This window comes from Geotrypetes seraphini, chromosome 15, assembly GCF_902459505.1.
Source record: "Geotrypetes seraphini chromosome 15, aGeoSer1.1, whole genome shotgun sequence".
NCBI classification, from domain to species: domain Eukaryota; kingdom Metazoa; phylum Chordata; class Amphibia; order Gymnophiona; family Dermophiidae; genus Geotrypetes; species Geotrypetes seraphini.
The window spans coordinates 66,954,581-66,975,934 of record NC_047098.1 but is presented as its reverse complement, the minus strand read 5'-3'; the positions used below and the strand labels follow the sequence as shown (position 1 = coordinate 66,975,934).

The 21,354-nt window shown below is 43.4% G+C and overlaps 1 protein-coding gene across 6 annotated transcripts in view; it reads left to right on the top strand.

The window, feature by feature from the left end:
• ELN (elastin) overlaps nucleotides 1-21,354 on the top strand; it is a 178,662-nt gene that overhangs the window by 109,551 nt on the left and 47,757 nt on the right. For all 6 annotated transcript variants that reach the window (XM_033921781.1, XM_033921780.1, XM_033921779.1 and 3 more), the window contains exons 16-19: nucleotides 384-437; nucleotides 2,445-2,564; nucleotides 3,743-3,790; nucleotides 6,510-6,653. In XM_033921781.1, coding sequence (XP_033777672.1) covers nucleotides 384-437; nucleotides 2,445-2,564; nucleotides 3,743-3,790; nucleotides 6,510-6,653 — 366 coding nt within the window. The remainder of the gene's footprint in view (nucleotides 1-383; nucleotides 438-2,444; nucleotides 2,565-3,742; nucleotides 3,791-6,509; nucleotides 6,654-21,354) is intronic.

The window sequence follows — 21,354 nt, the reverse complement described above, 5'->3', positions numbered from 1 at the left end:
CAGGGTCATGTGTCCTCCTCTTTTTGTTTTCACATATATGGTAACCCTCTGGCAGAACTGCAGTTGGAGGACTCTTGCTCCTCTTAGGCCTTTTCATTTCTTCTTGGGCCTTTCTTGCCAAACATCTTTGTAGCAGGGGACTCAGAGTTCTTGCACTTCCTAGAAGAGGATTGGGGAAGGGACTAATTCAATCTATAGAAGGCTTTTCCTTTGCAGCCATGAAGCACCATACAACAAGAGACAGCAATAGGGGCTGTGAGAAAACATGGTTCATCAAGTGTTATCCTGTCCTGTCCTGAATGGGACACTATATTTGAATTATAGATGGTTCTTTTGAGTCTGGCTGACCTTCTGAATTGCTCCATTTACTTATCTGTTCGCAGGTGTTGGAGCACAGGCGGCAGCGTTGAAAGCAGCTGCTAAGGCAGCAAAATATGGTGAGTTGTTAGTTTCTTCACACTGTACAAGTCACTTTTTCAGCCATGTTGACTCTGTCCTATATTCTTCTAGTGAAAGAGAAGCATCTCTCTGGGCCACAGTGAGAGGAACAGTGAATCTGGAATCCATTGGATTCTGGAATCCAATGGATTAGTGTTGCCGAAGCAACATGGATTCACTAGAGGCAGGTCTTGTCAGACAAATCTGATCAATTTCTTTGGCTCGGATAGAGGGGAAGCACTAGATAGGGTGTATTTAGATTTTAGCAAAGCCTTTAACAGTATTCCACACAGGCATCTAATAAATAAACTGAGTGCTCTCAGGATGGGCCCCAAAGTAACGGACGAGGTCAGTAACCAGTTGAGTGGAAGGTTGTTAATGGAAATCGCTCTGAGGAAAGGGATATTACCAGTGGTGTGCCTCAAGGTTCTGTTCTTGGGCCTGTTCTTTTTAACATTTTTATAAATGATATTGCTGAAGGGTTGTTGGGTAAGATTTGCCTCTTTGTGGATACCAAAATTTTCAATAGCGTAGACATGCCGGATGGTGTGAACAACATTAAGAAAGACCTGGCAAAGCCTGAAGAATGGTCTGAAATTTGGCAGCTAAAATTTAATACTAAGAAATGCAAGGTCATGCATTTGGGCTGCAAAAACCTGAGGGTACGGTACAGTTTAGGGGGTGAAGAACTTATGTGCGTGACGGATGAGCTTAAGGTGGCCAAACAGTTTGAAAAAGTGACGGCGAAAGCTAGAAGGATGCTAGGGTGCATAGGGAGAGGTATGGCCAGTAGGAAAAAGGAGGTATTGATGCCTCTGTATAAGACTTGTTTTGTTTTAAGTTTTTTATTGATTTTTTCACATATCAACAAGTGTTATAAATTTTCCATACATTTATCTTAACAATACACTTATTATCCCAGGACAAGCAGGCAGCATATTCTTGACTGATGGGTGACGGCACCGAGGCTCCGTCGGTGCCGTCACCCATCAGTCAAGAATATCTGCCTGCTGTCCCTGGATAACACCTGTTACGGTAAGTAACTGTGCTTTATCCCAGGACAAGCAGGCAGCATATTCTTGACTGATGGGTGACGGCACCGACGGAGCCTCGGTGCCGTCACCCATCAGTCAAGAATATCTGCCTGCTGTCCCTGGATAACACCTGTTACGGTAAGTAACTGTGCTATATCTCTATAATGTATTTTATATAAACCATATTTTATATTATTTTTCTTATGAATTTATATAACATATATATTGTAATGATTTTATCAATTATTATTTAATTATGAACCCTTTTCCCTCCCTTTATCACATTAATTTCTCATAAGACTATCATTCATTCATTATGATATATTTTTTATAATGTATAATAAAGAGAATAAATATGGTAAGACCTCATTTAGGATATTGTGTACAATTCTGGAGGCTGCACCTTCAAAAAGATATAAAAAGGATGGAGTCGGTCCAGAGGAAGGCTACTAAAATGGTATGTGGTCTTCATCATAAGGAGTATGGAGACAGACTTAAAGTAAAATCTTGTATCCCTACTCAGGAGTAATCTAAGCAAATACTTTTTTACAGAAAGAGTGGTAGATGCATGGACTAGGCTTCTGGTGGAGACAAAGACTGTGTCTGAATTTAAGAAAGCATGGGACAGGCACATGAGATCTCTTAGGGAGAGGTGGCGATAGTGGATATTGTGGATGGGCCATTTGGCCTTTATCTGCCATCATATTTCTATGCTTCTATGAACTGGTAGAACAGTCTGAGTATATCAAACATGAGTGAGTCCATACAGAACAGGACCAGTGTGAATTCATGAGTCCATGATGAGAAAGTGAAGATGGAAAATAATATTTTCTCCTGGAGATATTTCTGGTAAACCGAATGGCCAAATTTGTTCCAGTGCAGATGGTTTGGAAACTGCCCCTTAATCATTTGACTTCTAAGTCATTGTCATTTCAACCAGTGCAAATCAAGACTAATTCTAATTTTCTGCAGGTGCTGGAGCTGTGCCAGGAGCTGGAGCTGTGCCAGGAGCTGGAGCTGTGCCAGGCTTAGTACCAGGAGCTGGAGTGGTGCCGGGGCTGGTACCAGGAGCTGGCGTTTTGCCTGGTGTTGGTAACTATATAACCCATCTATACCTTGTACAGTTTATTTTTATTTGGGGGGCAAATCCTGAGGGCCATTTACTGTATTTTTGCATATATACGTACCCCACAGGAACTATGCAGGTTTGTTGTTATTTTTTAATCTTTATTAAGTTTTCAAAGCTAACAAAAGTGCAAAACAATATACATACATATATTAATAATCATAATAAGCACTTATAATCAATCAATAATAATACAGAAAAAATCAAAACCCCTCTCCCATCCAACATATTCATCAGGGAATAAAACCAGACAAAATAAATACCCCCCTTCCCACCGTCCTTCTCAGGGATGTGTGTGTACTAAAACAACGGAAAAAAAAAATAAAAGACAACTATAACGAAGCCCCAAAAGATGTCAATGGACCCAAACTAATTTGAATAACTTATTATTCCCCAGCATGTCAGCATTCTTCTTGTCATACTTGTAACATAAGCATAAGTTCGCCCACCAAAAAGTACAACTAAGGCGATCCCAGTTTTTCCAATTACGAGTAACCATATGGGTTAAGAATACCTTAACTAACCTAGTGGGCAGAGTTTATATTACAGAATCAAACATTGGAATTTATTAGAATTACAGGTAACACAAAGACACATGCTATCTATAGTTTTACCTACAAAACCAGTGCTTCCCCACAGGTTGTACATGGGTGTGGGTTATATCTGTGTGAAAATACAGTACTAAGGGTTAGGAAACACTAACAGAATTACTGGGTATATCTTCCACAGACCCACTGTATTTCTGTCATGCCCATTCTAGAAGACTTCATAGAATCACTGAATCAAATAAGACAATGTCTTGTTACTTATGTACAGTTCCCCCTCCGACTCAGCGATTTCAGTACCCGCGGATTCGGTCTGGGGAAGGTCTGGGACACAGGAGGGAGGTGGGGGGGGGTCAGTGCCGGCCCTAAAAATTATCCATGATTTCTCAATATTCGCGGGCCAGCTCTGCCCCTAACCCCCTCTAATATTCTGCTGTATATCTTAGTTCAATTGATCTATTTCTTTGTATGTAATCCACTATTTTATAATGTAATAATTGTAACTGTAACAATGGATAGCATAATGGAAAGGGGTCAGGGAGTGAGAAATTTAATTGATTTATAGGCATCATGCAGAATGTTCTCAATTCACCTTTCAGGCATTCCCCAACTTGGAGTCCAGCCAGGTGGCAAGCCTCCTAAATATGGTACGTACCCTCTGTGTCATCTAAATGCCATTATTTCTGAACTTCTTACTTGATCCCTGTACTTTTTTGGATAAAACATTGCCTCTCCCCTGCACCCCTATTGGTAGAGAATAGCACGGTGACAAAGTTTGTCCCTGTTGCCAACCCATTCCCTTAGACTCTTTTTGTCTCCAAGAGCTCTGTCCCCATCCTTGTCTGTCCTGCCTTTATTTGCACAACCCTCGAACACTTATGATTTCATAATCCGCCTTGAACTGCAAGGTAATGGTGGAATAGAAATCCCTAATGTAATGTAATGTAATATTTAAAATTTTTTATTAATGTTTTAAAAGGGACATTCTACAACACCTCCTAACACCCTGCCCTCCGGTAGAGGGAGAGATGCCCATTCCCTTCCACCACCAAGCAACCCCCTAAGACACCCCCCACCTATGGAAGAGATGCCCACTACCACTCACTGCCAAGCAACCCCCGAGACACCCCCCCGGCAGCAGCAGGGATGCCAACTCTTTCCTGCTCCCGCCATGCCTCTGACGACACCCCCCCACCCCCGCCTCCCCCGTAACTTGTTTATGAAGGCCGGCCAGAGGGATGACTCCTACCTCTGGCCAGCAGACCTGGGATGTGCCTTGGAGGGGTCTAAAGGTCTGATTGGGAGGGGCTTAAGCAACCTGGGCCAATCAGAGTCTTTATTTGTGCGTTTATTCTTCGCATGTGCCCATCGCTATCACCAGTGATCATCACATGCAAATTTAGCGACCCTTCACGAACCTTATTTGCATGCGTGGTTTTTTAAGAATGACTTGCTTTTTTGAAATCATTACAGTTGCAGCCACAACAGCGGCCCATCGGATTTTAGAATGAACATTTGAGAATCTTCCCCAAATAAAGGCTTCCATTTTGATCTGGTTTTGGTGCAACCTTCCCAAAAATTCAGTTCCCTGTGTTTTTACATCATCTGGGAATATAATTGGATTATCTTTTAGTTGTGGGTGTAAAAGAGAACCAGCACTGTGTAGTGGATGAACAGGAAAATTAGGGCGAGATTCTGTAATCAGTGCCTAAAAATGATAAGCATCTATCGCATGTCAGTCACTCTTGGCACCCATTACAAGATCGTGCCTAACTTAAAACTTAGGTGCCTGTAATGTAGGTCAAGGTTTTAAAGGTCTGCATTATCAGTGCCTAAGTCCTTTAGATAATTGCGCCTAGCAGCACCTAAGTTACTCTCCACCCCTGAACACGCCTACTTTACTGTTAGGCACCTCTAGTCGCCTTGCGATAGGTGACTATCGTTTGTAGAATTGCGCCTAAGATCATTATGAGCTTGTTAAAGTTCATAATTGAAGCCAGTTTACTAATTTGTAGAATTGGCCCCTAAGTCCCTATTAAATGTTAGAAATGCTTCTTGATGCCAGCAATGACGGATGAATCTTTTGCAGTAACATCAAGATGCTTGAGCAACTGGAAGGACCTGATGGAAGGACCTTGCAGGTGGTGGAGGCTGATCAACAGACAAGACTCTTGTTGTCCCATCAAAGGCAGACACAGTGGCGTAGTAAGGGGGGTAGTGAGGTCCGCCCTGGGCATCATGTTGTGCCCCCTCCCCCCACCTCTTCCCATTCCTCCCCTCCACACGCGCGCCCTCCTTCCCTTCCTCCATACCTCTAGTTGAAGTTGTTGTTTGCTGCCGTCAACAACGTGCTCTTTGTGACCCCGTTTGCTCTCCCACTGTCATCACTTCCAAGTGCCACGCATAGGAAGGGATGTCAGAGGGAGAGCCGATGGGGTCGTGAAGAACTGTTGTTGACCACAGCAAACAACAACTTCAACTAGAGGTACAAGGGAAGGAGGGGACATGCGCGGCAGGCAGGTTCGGGGGAGTTGCACCATCACCCTGGGTGCCTCTCACCCTCGCTATGCCACTGGGCAGACAAGACACAAATGATATCATTTAACAGTAGTTAGTTTAAGGCCAAAAGCAGCTTCTGTACATTTTTTTAAATTACCAAATTTAGCTGCCTGTTCTCTAAGATGTGTTTAAGTTTTGCATATTGATACTCGCCTTTTATAGATGTTGTTCTCTCTAGCTGGAGCAGACAGTTTAAGGCTAATCTCAAGCTTTAGGAGAATGACATGGGCACAAAGCTTGTCCCTGTCCTCATATCATTCTCTCAAGCTTTAGGAGAATGACATGGGCACAAAGCTTGTCCCTGTCCTCATGTCATTCTCTAAAAGTACCAGCAGTGGTGTAGGCGCCCCTCCCTTGCCCTCGTCTCTGCTGCACGCGTGCTCCCCTTCCCTTCCCCCGTGAGTTTCCAGTTTTTTCGTAAGCTATTTTTCCTACAATATGAAAAAACGGAAAACTCCCTAGACTGGAGATCATGTTGTTTAATTTGCTTTTTTTTTTTTTTACCAATCTTTTCAAACCATCTTCATATGTTCAAAAGCCAGAAGTCAGTAGAAGGAAGGAATTAGCTTCTGTGTCCCACTACAAATAGTCACACCTAATTTAGCTGGCGGCAGTCAGCTTTAAAAAAACACTGACAATTTCATTTCATTTTTCATTTATTTCAATTTCTAGTCTACTTATACCCAAAGGCTGAGCCTTAACCTGTTTGCATGTTCGTGTGGAAACCACCATAGAATTTTTAGATAGGTTGAAATCAAATTTATAAATACATAAATTGGCTATTTAAAAAATTCATTATTACTTTAGGTGTTCCAGGTGTTGGCGGTATTCCAGGCGTTGGCGGTGTTCCAGGCGTTGGCGGTATTCCAGGCGTTGGCGGCATTCCAGGTGTTGGCGGCATTCCGGGCGTTGGCGGTGTTCCGGGCATTGGAGGTGTTCCGGGAGTTGGCGGTAAGTGTATCAAAAGGCCACCTCTTTTCTTTGTATAATGCGAGTATGTTAATTTCCATAATGTCTTCATGGATACATATTTGTGGTTTGAAATGATCTGCTCTTTGGAAAGAGAGAGCGAAAAACAGGAAGAATCGGTAAGAAAATTGGGGAGAAGAGAACAAAGAGCAGAATAAGGAGGCTTGAAGAAGGGTTGGATGGCTGAGAATATAAGATTATTGATCCTGACATTCAGATCTGCAGTCAGTGCTGAGCCTGGATATTCAATGCAGAGCCATTTCTGGTGACCAGTGTTGAATATCCAGTCTATTTTTGGCCACTATACACTTAGCCGACTAAATCGATATTACCAGTATGCCCTGGCCAGCTAAGTGTATAGTAATCAAAGATAATCCACCTATTTAAACGGCCCAATTTGGCTACTAAACTTAGCCGGCCAGTGCTTTAAATTTTACAGACAGACAGCTAATTTGCGTGACGTAGTCAGCTAGCCACTAGCCGCTAAGCACTAATATTCATCAGCCATCTTACATTACATTAGTGATTTCTATTCCACCATTACCTTGCGGTTCAAGGTGGATTACATTCAAACCTAAAAACAAGAATTACATTCAAAATTTGAAAGAATAGAATAAGCGATGATATAAAATTTTTAAGGTAATAAAAAAAATAAAATAAAATAAAACGTTGGGTAAAGAGTTACCAACTGGAAGTAGAAGTCCTTAGGAGATAAGAATGGGGTGAATTATGTGGTTTTAGATAACATTAGGTAAATAGAAGAATATTAGAGAGTACTAAGGGTATAGAGAGTGTTGGATGTTGGGTTGGGATTGGTCGTGCTGGATAGGTTTTATGTGTTTTTTGAAGAGTATGGTTTTAGTATCTCTCTTGAAGGTGTTGTAGTTTGTAGTTGAAGATAACAGGGTGGTGATTTGTCTGTCCAGTTTAGCTGCTTTGGAGGCTATTAGGTTGTCAAAGTTTTTTTCGTTTGACATTTTTGGATGATGGATGAGAGAATAGTGAGTGGGTTCTTCTGTGTCTGGTTGAGGAGGATTGATTTAGTCAGTTATTCCAGTAGGTTGGGCTTTCTCTGTTGATAGCCTTGTAAAGTAAGCAGTAGAATTTGAAGTGCACTCTCGCTTCTATTGAAAGCCAGTGCGAGTCATGGTATGCCTCTGTGATATGGTCATATTTTTTTTAGTGAATAGACAAGTCTTAGGGCTGTATTCTGTATTGTCTGCAGTTGCTTTATCATGGTCGCGGGACATGGTAGGTATAGTATGTTGCAGTAGTCTATCATCCCAAGGATAAGAGATTGTACCAATAGAAGGAATTGCTTCTTTTCGAAGAAAGTGCGGATTTTTCTTAGATTTCTCATGGTCATGAACGATGCCTTTATTATTTTGTTAATTTGGGGTTGCATAGTGCAGCCTCTGTCAATTATGATTCCAAGCAATTTTAGTGTAGGTTGTAGTGGGTATGAGAACGAATTTATTACAAGATTAGTTAATGTTGGAGTTTTGTTATTTTCTAGTAGGATGAAATTTGTTTTGTCAGGGTTGTTTTAATTTGTGCTCTGTCATCCAAATTGCAACTGATTCAAGTGTTTTTTGCATTGTGCTTGTCATGATGGATTCTGGTTGGTCAAAGGATAGGAGAATAGTGATGTCGTCTGCGTAGCTGTATGAAATTATGCCAAGATTATCCAGGTAGTAGTTGAGGGAAGCTATGTATATATTGAATAGTGTAGGTGATAGGGGTGATCCTTGGGGAACTCCGCAGTGCTGGCTTAGCACTATTTAACCAGCCAGGACCCATTCCAGGCTGGTTAAATAGTGCTGAATATCAGGCAGATCATTTCTAGTTCTGTGAAGTTGAGAATCACTATTTCTGGTGTAAGGGTATAGGAATCTGGACCCTAGGTGATTTATCCCTGGTCGCAAATTGATTGCAGAAGGATGTCACCTACATCTTTCAACTCCACCTCTTTCCGTATGGGCTGTACTGCCACCTTCAGTTTTTCATTTGTAAGCAAATTGAGAAGGTGTCTTTCTGATCTGCTCTGCTTTTCTTATTTTGAGGATTTTATCTCCATTTTTCTTTGGGACTTTGGTGCTGAGAAGACCCTATTATTTGGGGCAGATTTGCCTGGGAGAGGATGCAACCCTGTGATGTACCTGTCTAGCCAGCCTGCACTAATGGATTTGGAACACGGGCTCCATTCCCCTTGAAGGTAGCTCGCCTCCTGATTTATCAGGGACTTGGGCACAGGCTGTTTGGTCCAGGTGTAAGTCCTTTTGGGCTTCAAGGGTACCAGCTGCGTTTTTCTCATTCCCTCTCATGGCACGTGGCTTCCTGGGGTTCTGAGGTCTCATTCCAGCTATGCACAGTTGGCAGCCTTAAGATCAAGAACTTTGGACCCGTAGAATCTGTCCTGAGACAGAAAGTCTTCTCCAGTCTTTGCAGCGATCAGCTCAGCAGCCCAGGCAACCCATTCCCCCGCACCGGTAATGATTGCAGTAGGAGAGATGCCCAATCTCTCCTGCCACAATCTCCGCAATCCCCCCAAATCTTCCCTGACAGGAAAGATGCCCAATCTCTCCTGCCGTGATCCCCCGCGACCCCCCCCCTAATATTCCGGTTGGCCCATGTGTCTAAGGCTCTGCCCATAGGAGAGACATTAGGCACGTGGGCCAATTCTGGTTGGTCCATGTGCCTAAGGCCCCTCCTATAGGTGAGGCCTTTGGTGCCTGGGCCAATCAGGCCCTAGGCCCCTCTCTGGTACATTCCACAATGCACCGGGAAGGGACAGGCCCGCCTTTCAGAGGAAAGCGGGCCGGATGGACGGAGCGAAGGCCCAGACGGCCATTTCACCAGGTTAGGGGGTGGGGGTAGAGGGGGGCTCCAGGGTGTGGGTGTGCGGTCTGGCAGGGATTCGGGAATGGGGGGTTGTGCCCAGCAGGAGGGATTGGGCACCCTCCTGCTGATGATATTGCAAGTGTTCGGGGTGGGGGTTGTGTCCGGCAGGAGGAATTGGGCACCCTCCTGCTGGGGAAGATTCATGGGGGTCGCGGTAGGAGAGATTGGGCATCTCTCATGCTGGGAAGATTCGGGGGGGGGATTGCGGGGGATCATGGCAGGAGATATTAGGCATCTCTCCTGCTGGTGATGATTCAGGGGGGGTAATGGGGAATAGCGGCAGGAGAGATTGGGCATATCTTCTTCTGGGGAAGATTCGGGGGGGGGGGTCGTGGGGTGCATCTATACTATGCTCAGGTGAGGAAATTACAGAGGGAATGGTGCTTAGAAGGTGGGTTGGAGTTTGGAATTGAAAGCAGCTTCAAAGAAGTGAGCTTTGAGTCTGGACTGCCAGAGATGGAGCTTGACATACTGAGTCAGGCAGTTTGCTCCAGGCATACGGTGCAGAAAAGTAGAAGGGACGGAGTCTGGAGTTGGTTGTAGAGGAGAAGGGTACAGATAAGAGAGATTTATCTGATGAGCAGAGTGCCCGGAAGGGAGTGTGGGGAGAGAGGAGAGATACTGAGGAGTTGCGGAGTGAATACACGTCTAGGTTAGTAAGAGGAATTTGAACTGTATGTGGAAATGGATAGAGAATCAATGAAGTGACTTGAAGAGAGGGGTAACATGGGCATAACGACATTGGCGGAATACGAGGCATGCAGCAGAGTTCTGAACAGATTGAAGCGGAGAGAGATGGTTTAACAGAAGGCCAGTGAGAAGAAGGTGGTAGTAGTCTAGGTGAGAGGTGATGAGAGTCTATGTGAGAGTAACAGAAGAGTTGTTATTCAAACGCTTTGTCCACGTAACTTCTGGGGCTGGACAAAATCCATGATTTGAATATTCCCTTTCCCCCTCCAAATGCTAACATAAATCTGCAGCTCTGCAGCTGAATCAGTGTCTGCTACGGACCAAGATACCCACGAATGCCGTTATGTCTTCCACAGATCTGCTGTAAACGAGAACCATATCCTCAGCTCTGCCAAATAATTTACAGGCATATGGGTACTTGATACCAATGGCCAAAGCATATGAAGTAAAAACTGTGCCAGGATTTCTAAATGAAATCAGAGGCAACACCGGCTCTGTCACTTTTCTGATGGAGGTGGTTGTGCAGTATTGAGGTGGTCTTTCCTGCAGATTAACACCAGGGATTTTGCACCAGTTCTCAAAGAAAAGGATTTTGGATTTAGCTCCCATCTTTTTCAGTAGTAGCTTGAGGTGAATTAGGTTCAGATGTAGGAGGCATTTTCCTATCTCTAGAAGACTTACCCCCTGTTCTACGAAACTGCTATCGCAGTTTCTAGCGCAGAGAGCCATGCTGAATGGGAACGCGCTGCTCCCGACGCTCATTGAGTTCCTAAGAGCATCGGGAGCAGCGCAGGCCATTCAGCGCGGCTCCCTGCACTAGAAACTGCTATCGCAGTTTTGTAGAAGAGGGGGTTATAGTCTACACATGTATCTGAGGCAATTGAGGGTTCATTGACTTGCCCAGGATCACAAGAAGACACGGGGGAGGGGAGGGTTGAACCCTACTCCCCTGACTCTTAGCCCACTGCTCTTCTTCTCTCTCTGCCTCGTACTTTCTGTTTGAAAGTATCTTAGAAACATCTGCAGACATTTGCACCTGCTTTTCTGTAGGTGCATTTTCAATGAAAAATATCTTTGTCAGTTTTGAAATGACAAAATCCTCTGTGTTCTTGCCTTCCCCAATCTCCCACCCTGGGAATACCTATAAAAATGTCCCTAAAAGTATGCACATGGTAGAACAACTTTTACTTGCCTTCAAGGATGAGCAGGTTTCAAATGGCTCTTTCACGGAGGTAATTAACCATTTACCCAAGTAAATGGCTATTGAAAATCACCATCTTAGAGAATAACAGTAGAAATCAGCAGGTGCAATGGAGCATTCCAGGGCATAGTTCATCTTTTCCTTATGCCCATTTATTTCCAGTTAGTTCTAGCTAACCTGGGGAACTGGGTTCAATTTCCACTGAAGCTCCTTGTGACTCTGGGCGAGTCACGTAACCCTCTATTACCCAAGGTACAAAAGATTCCATTGTGATCCCACCAGGGTCAGAGAAAGTACCTGCAGATAATAAATGTACACTGTTTGGGTTGTAGCACAGGAAGGCAATATATCAAATCTATGACCCTTTATTCCATTTTTAAATCAGGATTAACGGAAAAGGCATATCTCTTTCATGAAGCAGAAAAATCAGATGTAATGAGGTCAGTGTTTTAGAGATGAGGAATGGGAGATGAAGTTCTCTCAGAAAATGAACACAGTCTATATTGACAATTAAGTATGGTGGCATTGACTATCAGCTTTGGGAAAAATCATCGTGCAGCCCGATGCTGGCTAAATATCAAGGGTAGGATTTCCATATGGCAACTCCTTGTTCTGGAACCATATGGAAACCCTAAATAAGTGTTTCTATATGGTGGGCAAATTGTTACTGCCCTGTTTGTGATCCTGATGGAGTGGAAGGAAAGGAGTGCACACACACAGCAGGGGGGTCGGGAAGGAGTGGGGGCGTAGAGGACGAGTGCCTGTGCCCCTTACAAAGACCACGTCTAGGGCGGAACGCCCTCCCCCCCCCCATGCCACTGGATGAGAAAGATCATTCCCCCCTCGCCCTCCAATATTTATACCTGGATATTCAATACCAGGTATCTAGAAACCAGTCAATGCTGAATATTCCGATATAACTTGGCTGTCGCTACATACCTGGTCCCAGCAATATTCAGATTTTAATCCAGATAAGTAACCGGATAAATGCTGGCTTTTACAAAGCAGGCCGGTGAGGTAGAATTCCTATGAGCGTCAGACTGTAAAAACGTATGCCGTGGCTTTGTAAAAGAAGCCTAAAGTTAGGGCAGCTCTTTTGCTTTCCTGACTTTATCTGGACAGTTGCCCAATTAGGGGACTGAATATCGCCAGTAGCCAGATCAGTGCCAAATCCACCTCCACCCCCCCCCCCCCCAGCACTACATAGATAGTACCAAAGTGGGCTGTATGGATCTTCAATGGCTTTATCTGGATGAGGCCACTGAAAATCTGGGTGTAAAACATGAGCAGGACTTATCCAGGTAATAAGCATTCCTCCCAGATACATCCTGTGGAATATAAATCCCTTTATTCCTAGATACGGTGAAATTTCATGACTTCAGCAAAATCTACAGAAGGGAACGAAGCAGCTATTGGAGCTCCTGAGGCAGGCAAACATTAATGTTGGGTGGGGGGAGGGTTGCAAGTGTAGGGCTTTGAGGGAGGGTGGGGGGAAGGTTACCTTTATATTTATAGGATATAATGATAAGATGTTCAAGTGGTCTAATTAATAGTGTTTATTATGAATTTTTGTACACTTGATGAAAGTTTAAAAACGAATAAAGAATTTTAAAAAAAAATATTTACCTCATTTCTTGCAACTACCCTGATCCTCTTTCTTCTTTCACTCTGTCCACTCTGATCCCTTGTCCTTATTTTGCTTCTTTCATCTCCTGCACTCTGATTCCTACTCCTCTTTTTTTGTTTCATTCTCTCCACTCTGACCCTTGGCCTCATTTTTCTTGTTTAATTCCTGGTCCTCATTCTTCTTGCTTTATCCCTTCTGCTCTGATTCTTGATCCGCTCTCCCTTCCACTTCTCTCCACCCTGGATAGTAGGAGGAGTGCTGCATCTCATATGGGCTTCAATCGCTCTCTAACACCACGAAGGGGTCCACGACAAGAAGCCCACCAAAGCAGACACTAGAGAATGACAAGGGGACACATTGTCCCCGTCCCCGCAGGAACTCAATTTCCCCGTGCCATCCCTGCAAGATTTGTCCCTGTCCCTGTCCCATTTCTGTAAGCTCTGCTTTAACCGCACAAGCCTCGAACACTTATGATTTTAAAGTATTTGAGGCTTGTGCAGATGAGGACAGAGCTTGCAGGAATGGGGCAGGGACAGGCAAGGAACTCACGGGGATGGGACAGGAAAATGAGTTCCCGTGGGGACAAGGAAAAATGTGTCACCGTGTCATTCTCTAGCAGACACAATAAAGGGAAACAGTGGGACTGAACAAGAAGCTTTCCACAGAGCCAAACAGATAAGAATCAGCTGATATTTATCGACATCCAAACATGTCGATAAATAAAAAGACCAACACAGTAATATGTTTCGGTGTGACAATACTCCTGCATCCGGGGGTCACTGTAGAGCTATATAGCTATATTGTGAAGAAAATGTCAAAATCCGAAGCAACGCCGAAAAATAAGACACAGATTAAGAAAATCAAACTGCAAAGAGCAGTGGAAAGCTTCTTGTCCAGTCCCACTGTTTCCCTTCAATCGCTCCATGCCATAGGTGGAAGTCCCTCTAGCCCACCTCTATTATGATGACGATCAATAGAGTCAAAAATATTCATTTGTAAGCATTTTTCATATAACTCAGCAACTTATAATGATTTTTGTAGGATGCCGTTTTGTTTCGCACACTACGATATTTCTTGAATATTGCACAGATAATGTGTCGTTACAAGAGGCACGTGAGATCCTCCCAGTCTGTGGCTTTAACTTCTGGTTCCAAAGAGAGAACGGAGCCTGAAGTGGTGAATGTATGCCCTACTTCTTTTCATTCATCTCCTCACTGTGGTATTAACAAGATGGTTCACAGCACTTCTATAAGCAATAAAGTCATTTTAGTGATGGAAATTTAAGGAATCTGATTTACATTCGCGCTGAATTTTATTTTGCAGAAAATTGATCTTCAGGATCTGAGAAACTATACTCAAAGATGTGCCCCAAGTAGTGTTATACAGAGAAATGAATTCATTTTGGCACATAAGAACTCCAAATTAGTAGAACAGAGAGAGTGTAAATCTAGTAATCTTAAAGAAGGAAGAGGGATATGTTATGACATGACCGCAGAAAGCTTTGCAACAACTTGGCCAAGTGAAATCACAGTGCAAGCTGTTAAATGCATATTTAGTGGCAGAAGGAATGGCTGCCAAAGTTCATAAGTTGTATGAGCATGGCAGTAAAGCAGGAATGTTATTGGCTCATGTGGTCAGAGTGGAAAAGGACCTTCAATATATTAATAAACTGAAGGACAAGAGTTCCCAACAAGCCACCTGCTCCAGATTCCAAGATTTGTACTGTCTCCTCTTTCAGTCCAGGTCTAACAAGACTGCCCAATAGCTATAAATTGCGCCGGAAAGGATCATTTGTAAAGAAATATCAACAGTGGAGAGAGAATATCTTAATGGCCCTTTCACACTGGAGAAAGTGAAGACAGCTATTAATCCTGGGGGAAGAGAAAAGCTCCAGGGCAAGATGGCCGCCCATCAGAACTATGCAAGCACAACCGAGAGCGCTTGGATGAAAATTACAGACAGAGTTTCTCCATGGGAAGCTTCCAGATTCCAGGCAAATGGCCCGAACTGTGTTGATTTAAACATAGGATAAGGTGAGTCTGGCTGTGAGTCCTGTTGTCCTTGATCACTTATTAATATGGATACAAAAATCCTAGCAGGAATTCTGGCAGATAGGCTGGGCAGAGTGATTCATACCATCATTCACCCGGATCAGAGCAGCATTCGCCCAAGGACCATTACCAAGATCAACAGCAGAAGCTTTAGAATGTGTTGTTGGCTGAATCTCAAGAGACTGTCGCATCTGATGCCACAGACTCAGCAGATCGGGACTCTCTCTTGGAAGTTTTCTGAAGTTACAACTTTATGTGTTGTAAACTGAATAAGATTGGTATTTCTTAGAAAAACAGTGTGTTACAAGGTACTATGCAAGCAATATACACCCCCTCCCCCCCCAAAAAAAAAAAATAGAGTACAAAATCAAACAAAAATGTATATTTAAAAAAAACTTGTGTCGATTAAAAATGTGTCTCAGGTTTTATGTGATTGCATTTTTAAATCAATAAACATTGTTTAAAATATACATTTTTGTCTGCACTCTTACAAATTTCTATAAGGGTCCTCTGGTCCATCTTCTTACAAATACACTTGCTTCAGATATGTTTCCCTTGGCAGAGGGCCTTGTCGAAGCAGTCTACTTTCACCCGTACTTCCTGCTTTTTTTTATGAAACATCAGTCTTACATGACAAGAAATAAAGACCTTATTCCTGATGTAAAATGATTGTATGCTGGTGATATTTGGAGGTAAGAATCCCTTGGCATCAATGGCTAAATTGACGGGTACATGAAGATCTTTTGGTTTCTGTTCAGGAGGTGAAAGGGAAGAGGTGCATTTAGTGGAATCATTTCTTGCTGTAGCCAGTGTGAGTATAAAGGACGTTATATTTTTTGCAATATTTTTTCTTTTAGGGTAGAAACTAATAAATTTAAATAAGTGCTTGTTTGCCAAAATCTTAAGAATTTTCCTTCCCGTAATTTCCATCTGCTGTCAACCAGAGAAAGAGAAAGAGTGCGCAGCCACTTTCTTTAATGGGACAAGTGGATATTTTCAGAATGATGGCATTACCCAGGTGACTGTATATTTTACAGATCATTCCTATTGCACTACCAGAGGAAATTTGTAACCATTTACATAAGACTTGCCATAAATCCATGTGTGCAGAGAAAACCCCAAGAAGAAAGCCGACCTGAGTACAGGAAGGATAGGAATTTCCTACTTTGAAAATGATTATGGTGTCTCAGTTGATGCAGGCGTACATTTGGACAAGAAATGCAGAGGGTATAGAATGGAGGCTTTTGGAGGCATGTGAACTGAGGGGTTTCCTTTGGATGACATTCACTTTACCCCTGCTATGAAACTGTTGATTTGTTTCTGGCAGAAAGTCTATGTGGAACTAGCAAGGGTTTTAATGTTATTAACTCCGCTCTGGTGAAATAAATGTCCAAAACTTTTTTATGCTTTCATGTTTTTGAAGGACCTGATTTCATAAGGTTTTTTTTCCCCATAACTAAAAAATGGTAAAATTGCCATAAATTACACGCTCTGTAAAATATTGTTAATAGTAAGAATAACCAGACTGGATAGATAGCTCAGTGTACATATAGAAGGACCCTGGTTTCACCCCACAGTAAATTCTTCTGCTTCTAGGGTTATCCAGAGGTGGGGGTGCTGGGAGAGAAAGAAAATACTGATCATTGTTCAATAATACTATCTACAGCTGGATTTAGAAACTATGATCACAGGAGTCAGAAAAAAAAGCCCTGTATTAGGGTTATCAGATTTTAGTTGACCAAAATCCGGAACCATAGCCCCACCTCCAGGCCCACCCAGTTCTACCCAGCCCATCCCTGTTACACCTACATCATGCCCCCCACCCCCAGCCCTGCCTCCTTGACCTGTTCTCATCGGGATGCGTGGATGCAATGTTATGATGTCACAAGCGCTTGCGCACACCATACGTGAATGCCCTCCTGATGCAGTCCTACAGAAGAAGCTTTTCAAAACCTGGACAAAATGCCGGGATTTGAAAAGCCATCTGGACGACAGGACATGCTCTCTAAAAAAAGGACATGTCTGGGTAAATCCAGACGTCTGGTAACCCTACCCTGCAGTAAAGAAATTTGGAAAATACTGTACATGAAACAGAGGGGAAAATCCTTGAGTAGTTATAAATGGAGGCTTGTGGCAATAAATCTCCACCCTGATTCCAACTGATCTCAAACTCAAAGAAACAGGAACAAGTTACTGCTCTCCCCCCCCCCCCTAAGAAAATAAGAAATATGATACATTTTTAATTCAGATGTTTGAAAGAAGGCAGCATGATACTGAGTTTCATTGGGTGTCTTGTTACGTAGAGGTGAACCAGCAATAACCTGTAGGCCTCATCCAGCCACTTAGTCAAGGTTTCCAACCCACTACTTGTATCCTAAATAAATACAATCTGGCCCATTGATACTGCTTTTCCAAGTGCCCTGGTGACATCAACAAAGATCCACAATGTCCATCTTTGAGGTTGCATCCTCATAGGCAAAACATTGTCGAGTCACATTATTATGGCCACCTGCTAATATCCAGAATAACTTCCTTTGGCAGAACGGACAGCAGCCAGACACCGTGGGAATGACTCAATAAGATGCTGAATGGTTGCTAGAGGTATCTAGAGTCATTCAGACTGCAGTGCATCTGACAGTTGCTGACGGTTGCATGGTGGTGGATCCAGATGTCAAATATATCGATTGAAGAGGTCCCAAATGTGCTTGATTGGTCTGGGGAATTCAGAGGCCAGAGACATAGCTGGAAGTCTTGGTCATGCTCTGTGAACCATTCATGAACAATTCTGGTGGTATGACATGTCGCATTGTCTTGTTGAAAGATCCCATCAGCCATAGAGAAGACCTTGAACATGTAGGAGTGTACTTGATCAGCAAGGATGGAAAGATACCCATATCATTTGAGAATGCCTTCCAGCGGTATCAAGGGATCCAGACCATACCAAGAAAACATTCTCTAGATCAGTGGTTCCCAACCCTATCCTAGAGGACCACCAGCCAGTCAGGTTTTCAGGATAGCCCTAATGAATATGCATGAAAGAGATTTGCATGTAATGAAGATGATAGGAATGTAGATCTGCCCCATGCTTATTCATTAGAGCTATCCCAAAAACCCGACTGGCTAGTGGTCCTCCAGGACAGGGTTATGAACCACTGCTCTAGACCATAACGCTGCCACCACCAGCTTGTGTACGTCCAACAATGGTTGCTGGGTGTTGTTCTCGGTGGTTTCACGCCTGACACGCCAACATCCATCCTTTTGATGGAGCTCAAAACATGACTCATTGAAGAAGGTAACCCTCTGCCACTCTGCAAGTCCAATGTCAGTACTCCTGTGCAAACTGCAGCCATTTTTTGCAGTGAATCCTCATGAGCATGGGTGCAGTCACCAGCTGTCTGCTCCAGAGCCCCATTCGCAACAGGGTTTGCTGCAAAGTCATTTTGGACACACATCTGGAAGCCCCCTGGTTCTTTTGGATGGTGAGTTGCTCCACAGTAGCGTGCCTATTGACCTACACCAACCTGCACAGCCGACATTTACCTCTCTCATCGATGGCTCGTGCTGTCACAGTTACCACAATGAGTAATTGAAAAGGTTCCATTCGTCCACTCACAATACACTATAGTGACAGCAGCCCGTGAACAGTTCACAAACTCCACAGTTTCCAAAATGCTGTCGCTCTGAGCCTGGTAGCTGATGGTCATGCTTTTTCCATATGACAGGCAAGGTTGCTATATTTTCAACATGCTGACATCCCAACTTATACGTATACCCACAAAGTCTGCGTGCAACATATGCATTCATTTATTGGCTGTACATCTCTGATGTCAGCGGTAGGCGGTGGTCATAATAATGTGGTTCGACCATGTATTTAGGATCATTGGTGATGATGTTACCAAAGCAGCTGAAGTATAACCACCTCCACACAGTCCAGTGAGGAATCAGGTTACAAGTAAGAGAAGAAAGGAAAACTAGCTTTAGTTACCATTAGTTAGGTAGAATGGGGTATTCTGGTACTGGCTACTCTGAGTGCTGGTTGGGAGAATTGTTGAGGTTGGGATAAAGCCCCTCTGTTCTTCTGACCACAGATTCTCCCCAGTCATGGCTCCTAGTGTGCTAAAAAGTTTGCCCACCCCTGATATACCTTAAAATTTGGAACATGTTCAATAAAAATCTTATTTAAAAAGAACTGGAGCTGAAAATGTGCTCTCTCCTGAGATACTGTGATAATGACTCTACTTGGCCAGAACTGGAAAATCACAGCCCATACTTCTTGTTCTGTCTACTTCTAAAGTAAGAACATAAGAATTGCCGCTGTGTAAATTTTATTTTAACCAACTAACTGAAACTCCCAAAATATTTGTAGCCAAATGAATATTTCTCTTGGAACATCCTTCTCTCTACTTTCTCCTCCTCCATCTCCTTCTGTCTCCCTCGCTTATTTTTGATTTGCCTTTTAGATATTTAACTTACTTTTTCCAAATCTGAGCTCAAGGAAAATTATATTCAGGTGTATGAGTTATGTTCCTGCTCAACAATCTGAGTAATATCTGAGCCCATGGAGGGTGACTTGGCTTGCCTGATTTGAACTCTTGCTTCCCTGGTTCATAATTTGTTTCTTTAATAATTAAACTACTCCTCTACTCACCCCCTTCTAAGGTTACCATATAGCTCCAGAAAAAGGAGGACGGATTGAGACTTCCAGGTTTTACTTCCATTGCTTTCAATGGAAGCAAAACCGAGATATCTAGAACCATATAGTAATCTTACCAGCTCCTTCCCCTAAAACCTCTTTGGTTTATCCCTTATTCTTCATTTCCCCCAAGCCATCTTCCTCCTGTTCTTAACCTCTCTGCTAATGCCTCATCACACTTTCCTTTCTCCCTTGCTATTACTATATGGCTCCAGAAAAAGGAGGATGGATTAGGGTTACCAGATGTCAGGATTTCCCCAGACATTTCCTCTTTTTGAGGACTCTATCGGAAGTCCAGGCAGATTTTCAATTTAACAACTTTTGTCCAGAGAAACCAGACATCTAGTAATCCTACAGCAGCTCAACCTTTCTGGAGTCCTCCTCCACCCTACCCTCACCCCCCAGAAAATAAGGAGGAGTAAGAGGAAGAAGAGAAAGACAGAGAGATGCCAGACCACAAGGGGGGGGGAGAAGGGAAATGAAGCAGGGGAGAGAGATGCCAGACTATGGGAAGCAGAGGATAAAGATCCCAGACCATAAGAGGGGGAAAGGGGGAAGACAGATGTCAGATCATAGGAGAGGAAAAGAGAGGGAGGGGATGGTACACAGGGATGGAGGGGAAGGGAAGAGAGAGGGAGGACATGGTGCACAGGGATATGAGGGGTAGGGAAGGAGAAGGGAAGAGCGAGGGAGGAGATAGTACATAGGGATGGGAGGAGTGGGAAAGGGAAGAAATGCTGTTTATAGATAGATGGGAATAGGGGAGAAGAAAGAGGGAGAAGATGGTACACATGGATAGATGGGAAGGGAAGACATGGAAAAGTAGATAGATTTGAGGAGGAAGCAGAACAATGGAAGAAAGTTAATGCCAAAGATGGATACAGGGCAGAAAATGAACGAGAGAAAAACAGCAATTGGATAAGAAGGCCATGGAAATAGTTAAGAGCATAGACAGAAGGAAGTAAAGCAGAGATTGGAAAGATGAGTAGAAAAATAAAATCACCAGACATCAAAGGTAGGAAAAGTTATTTTATTTTCAATTTAGTGAATGAAATGTGTCAGTGTTCAGAATTTACATCTGTTGTCTCTATTTTGCACTATTTAAGATGAAATGTATTTCTTTTTATTTCTATGGTGCTGTACTGCATGCAGAGCATGGCATCTTCAGGTTTTGTTTGTGTATATTAGGATTTTTAGTTTGTAGTCCTGTATTTGCATAGGGTTTATATGTGTTCTGCAGGTGTGGCCAAGGCCAGGTGTTCTGGTAGGAATTAATGTTTTAAAGCGTTATTGGTGTCATGGCCCCAAGTAGCAAGATATTTTGGAAGGCTCTGAGCTCGAGGCTGTGTCTGCGCATGTGCAGAGGCCCTCTAGACATGACCCAGAGCTCCAGGAAGGAAATGCGAGATTTGTGTGGGGGCAAGGCTGGGGGTAGATTGAGGCGGGACTAAGGGTAGGATGGGGTGTGGCTGGAGGTAGAATGGAGTGGGGTCGGGGGCAGAATGGGGCAAGGCCAAGTG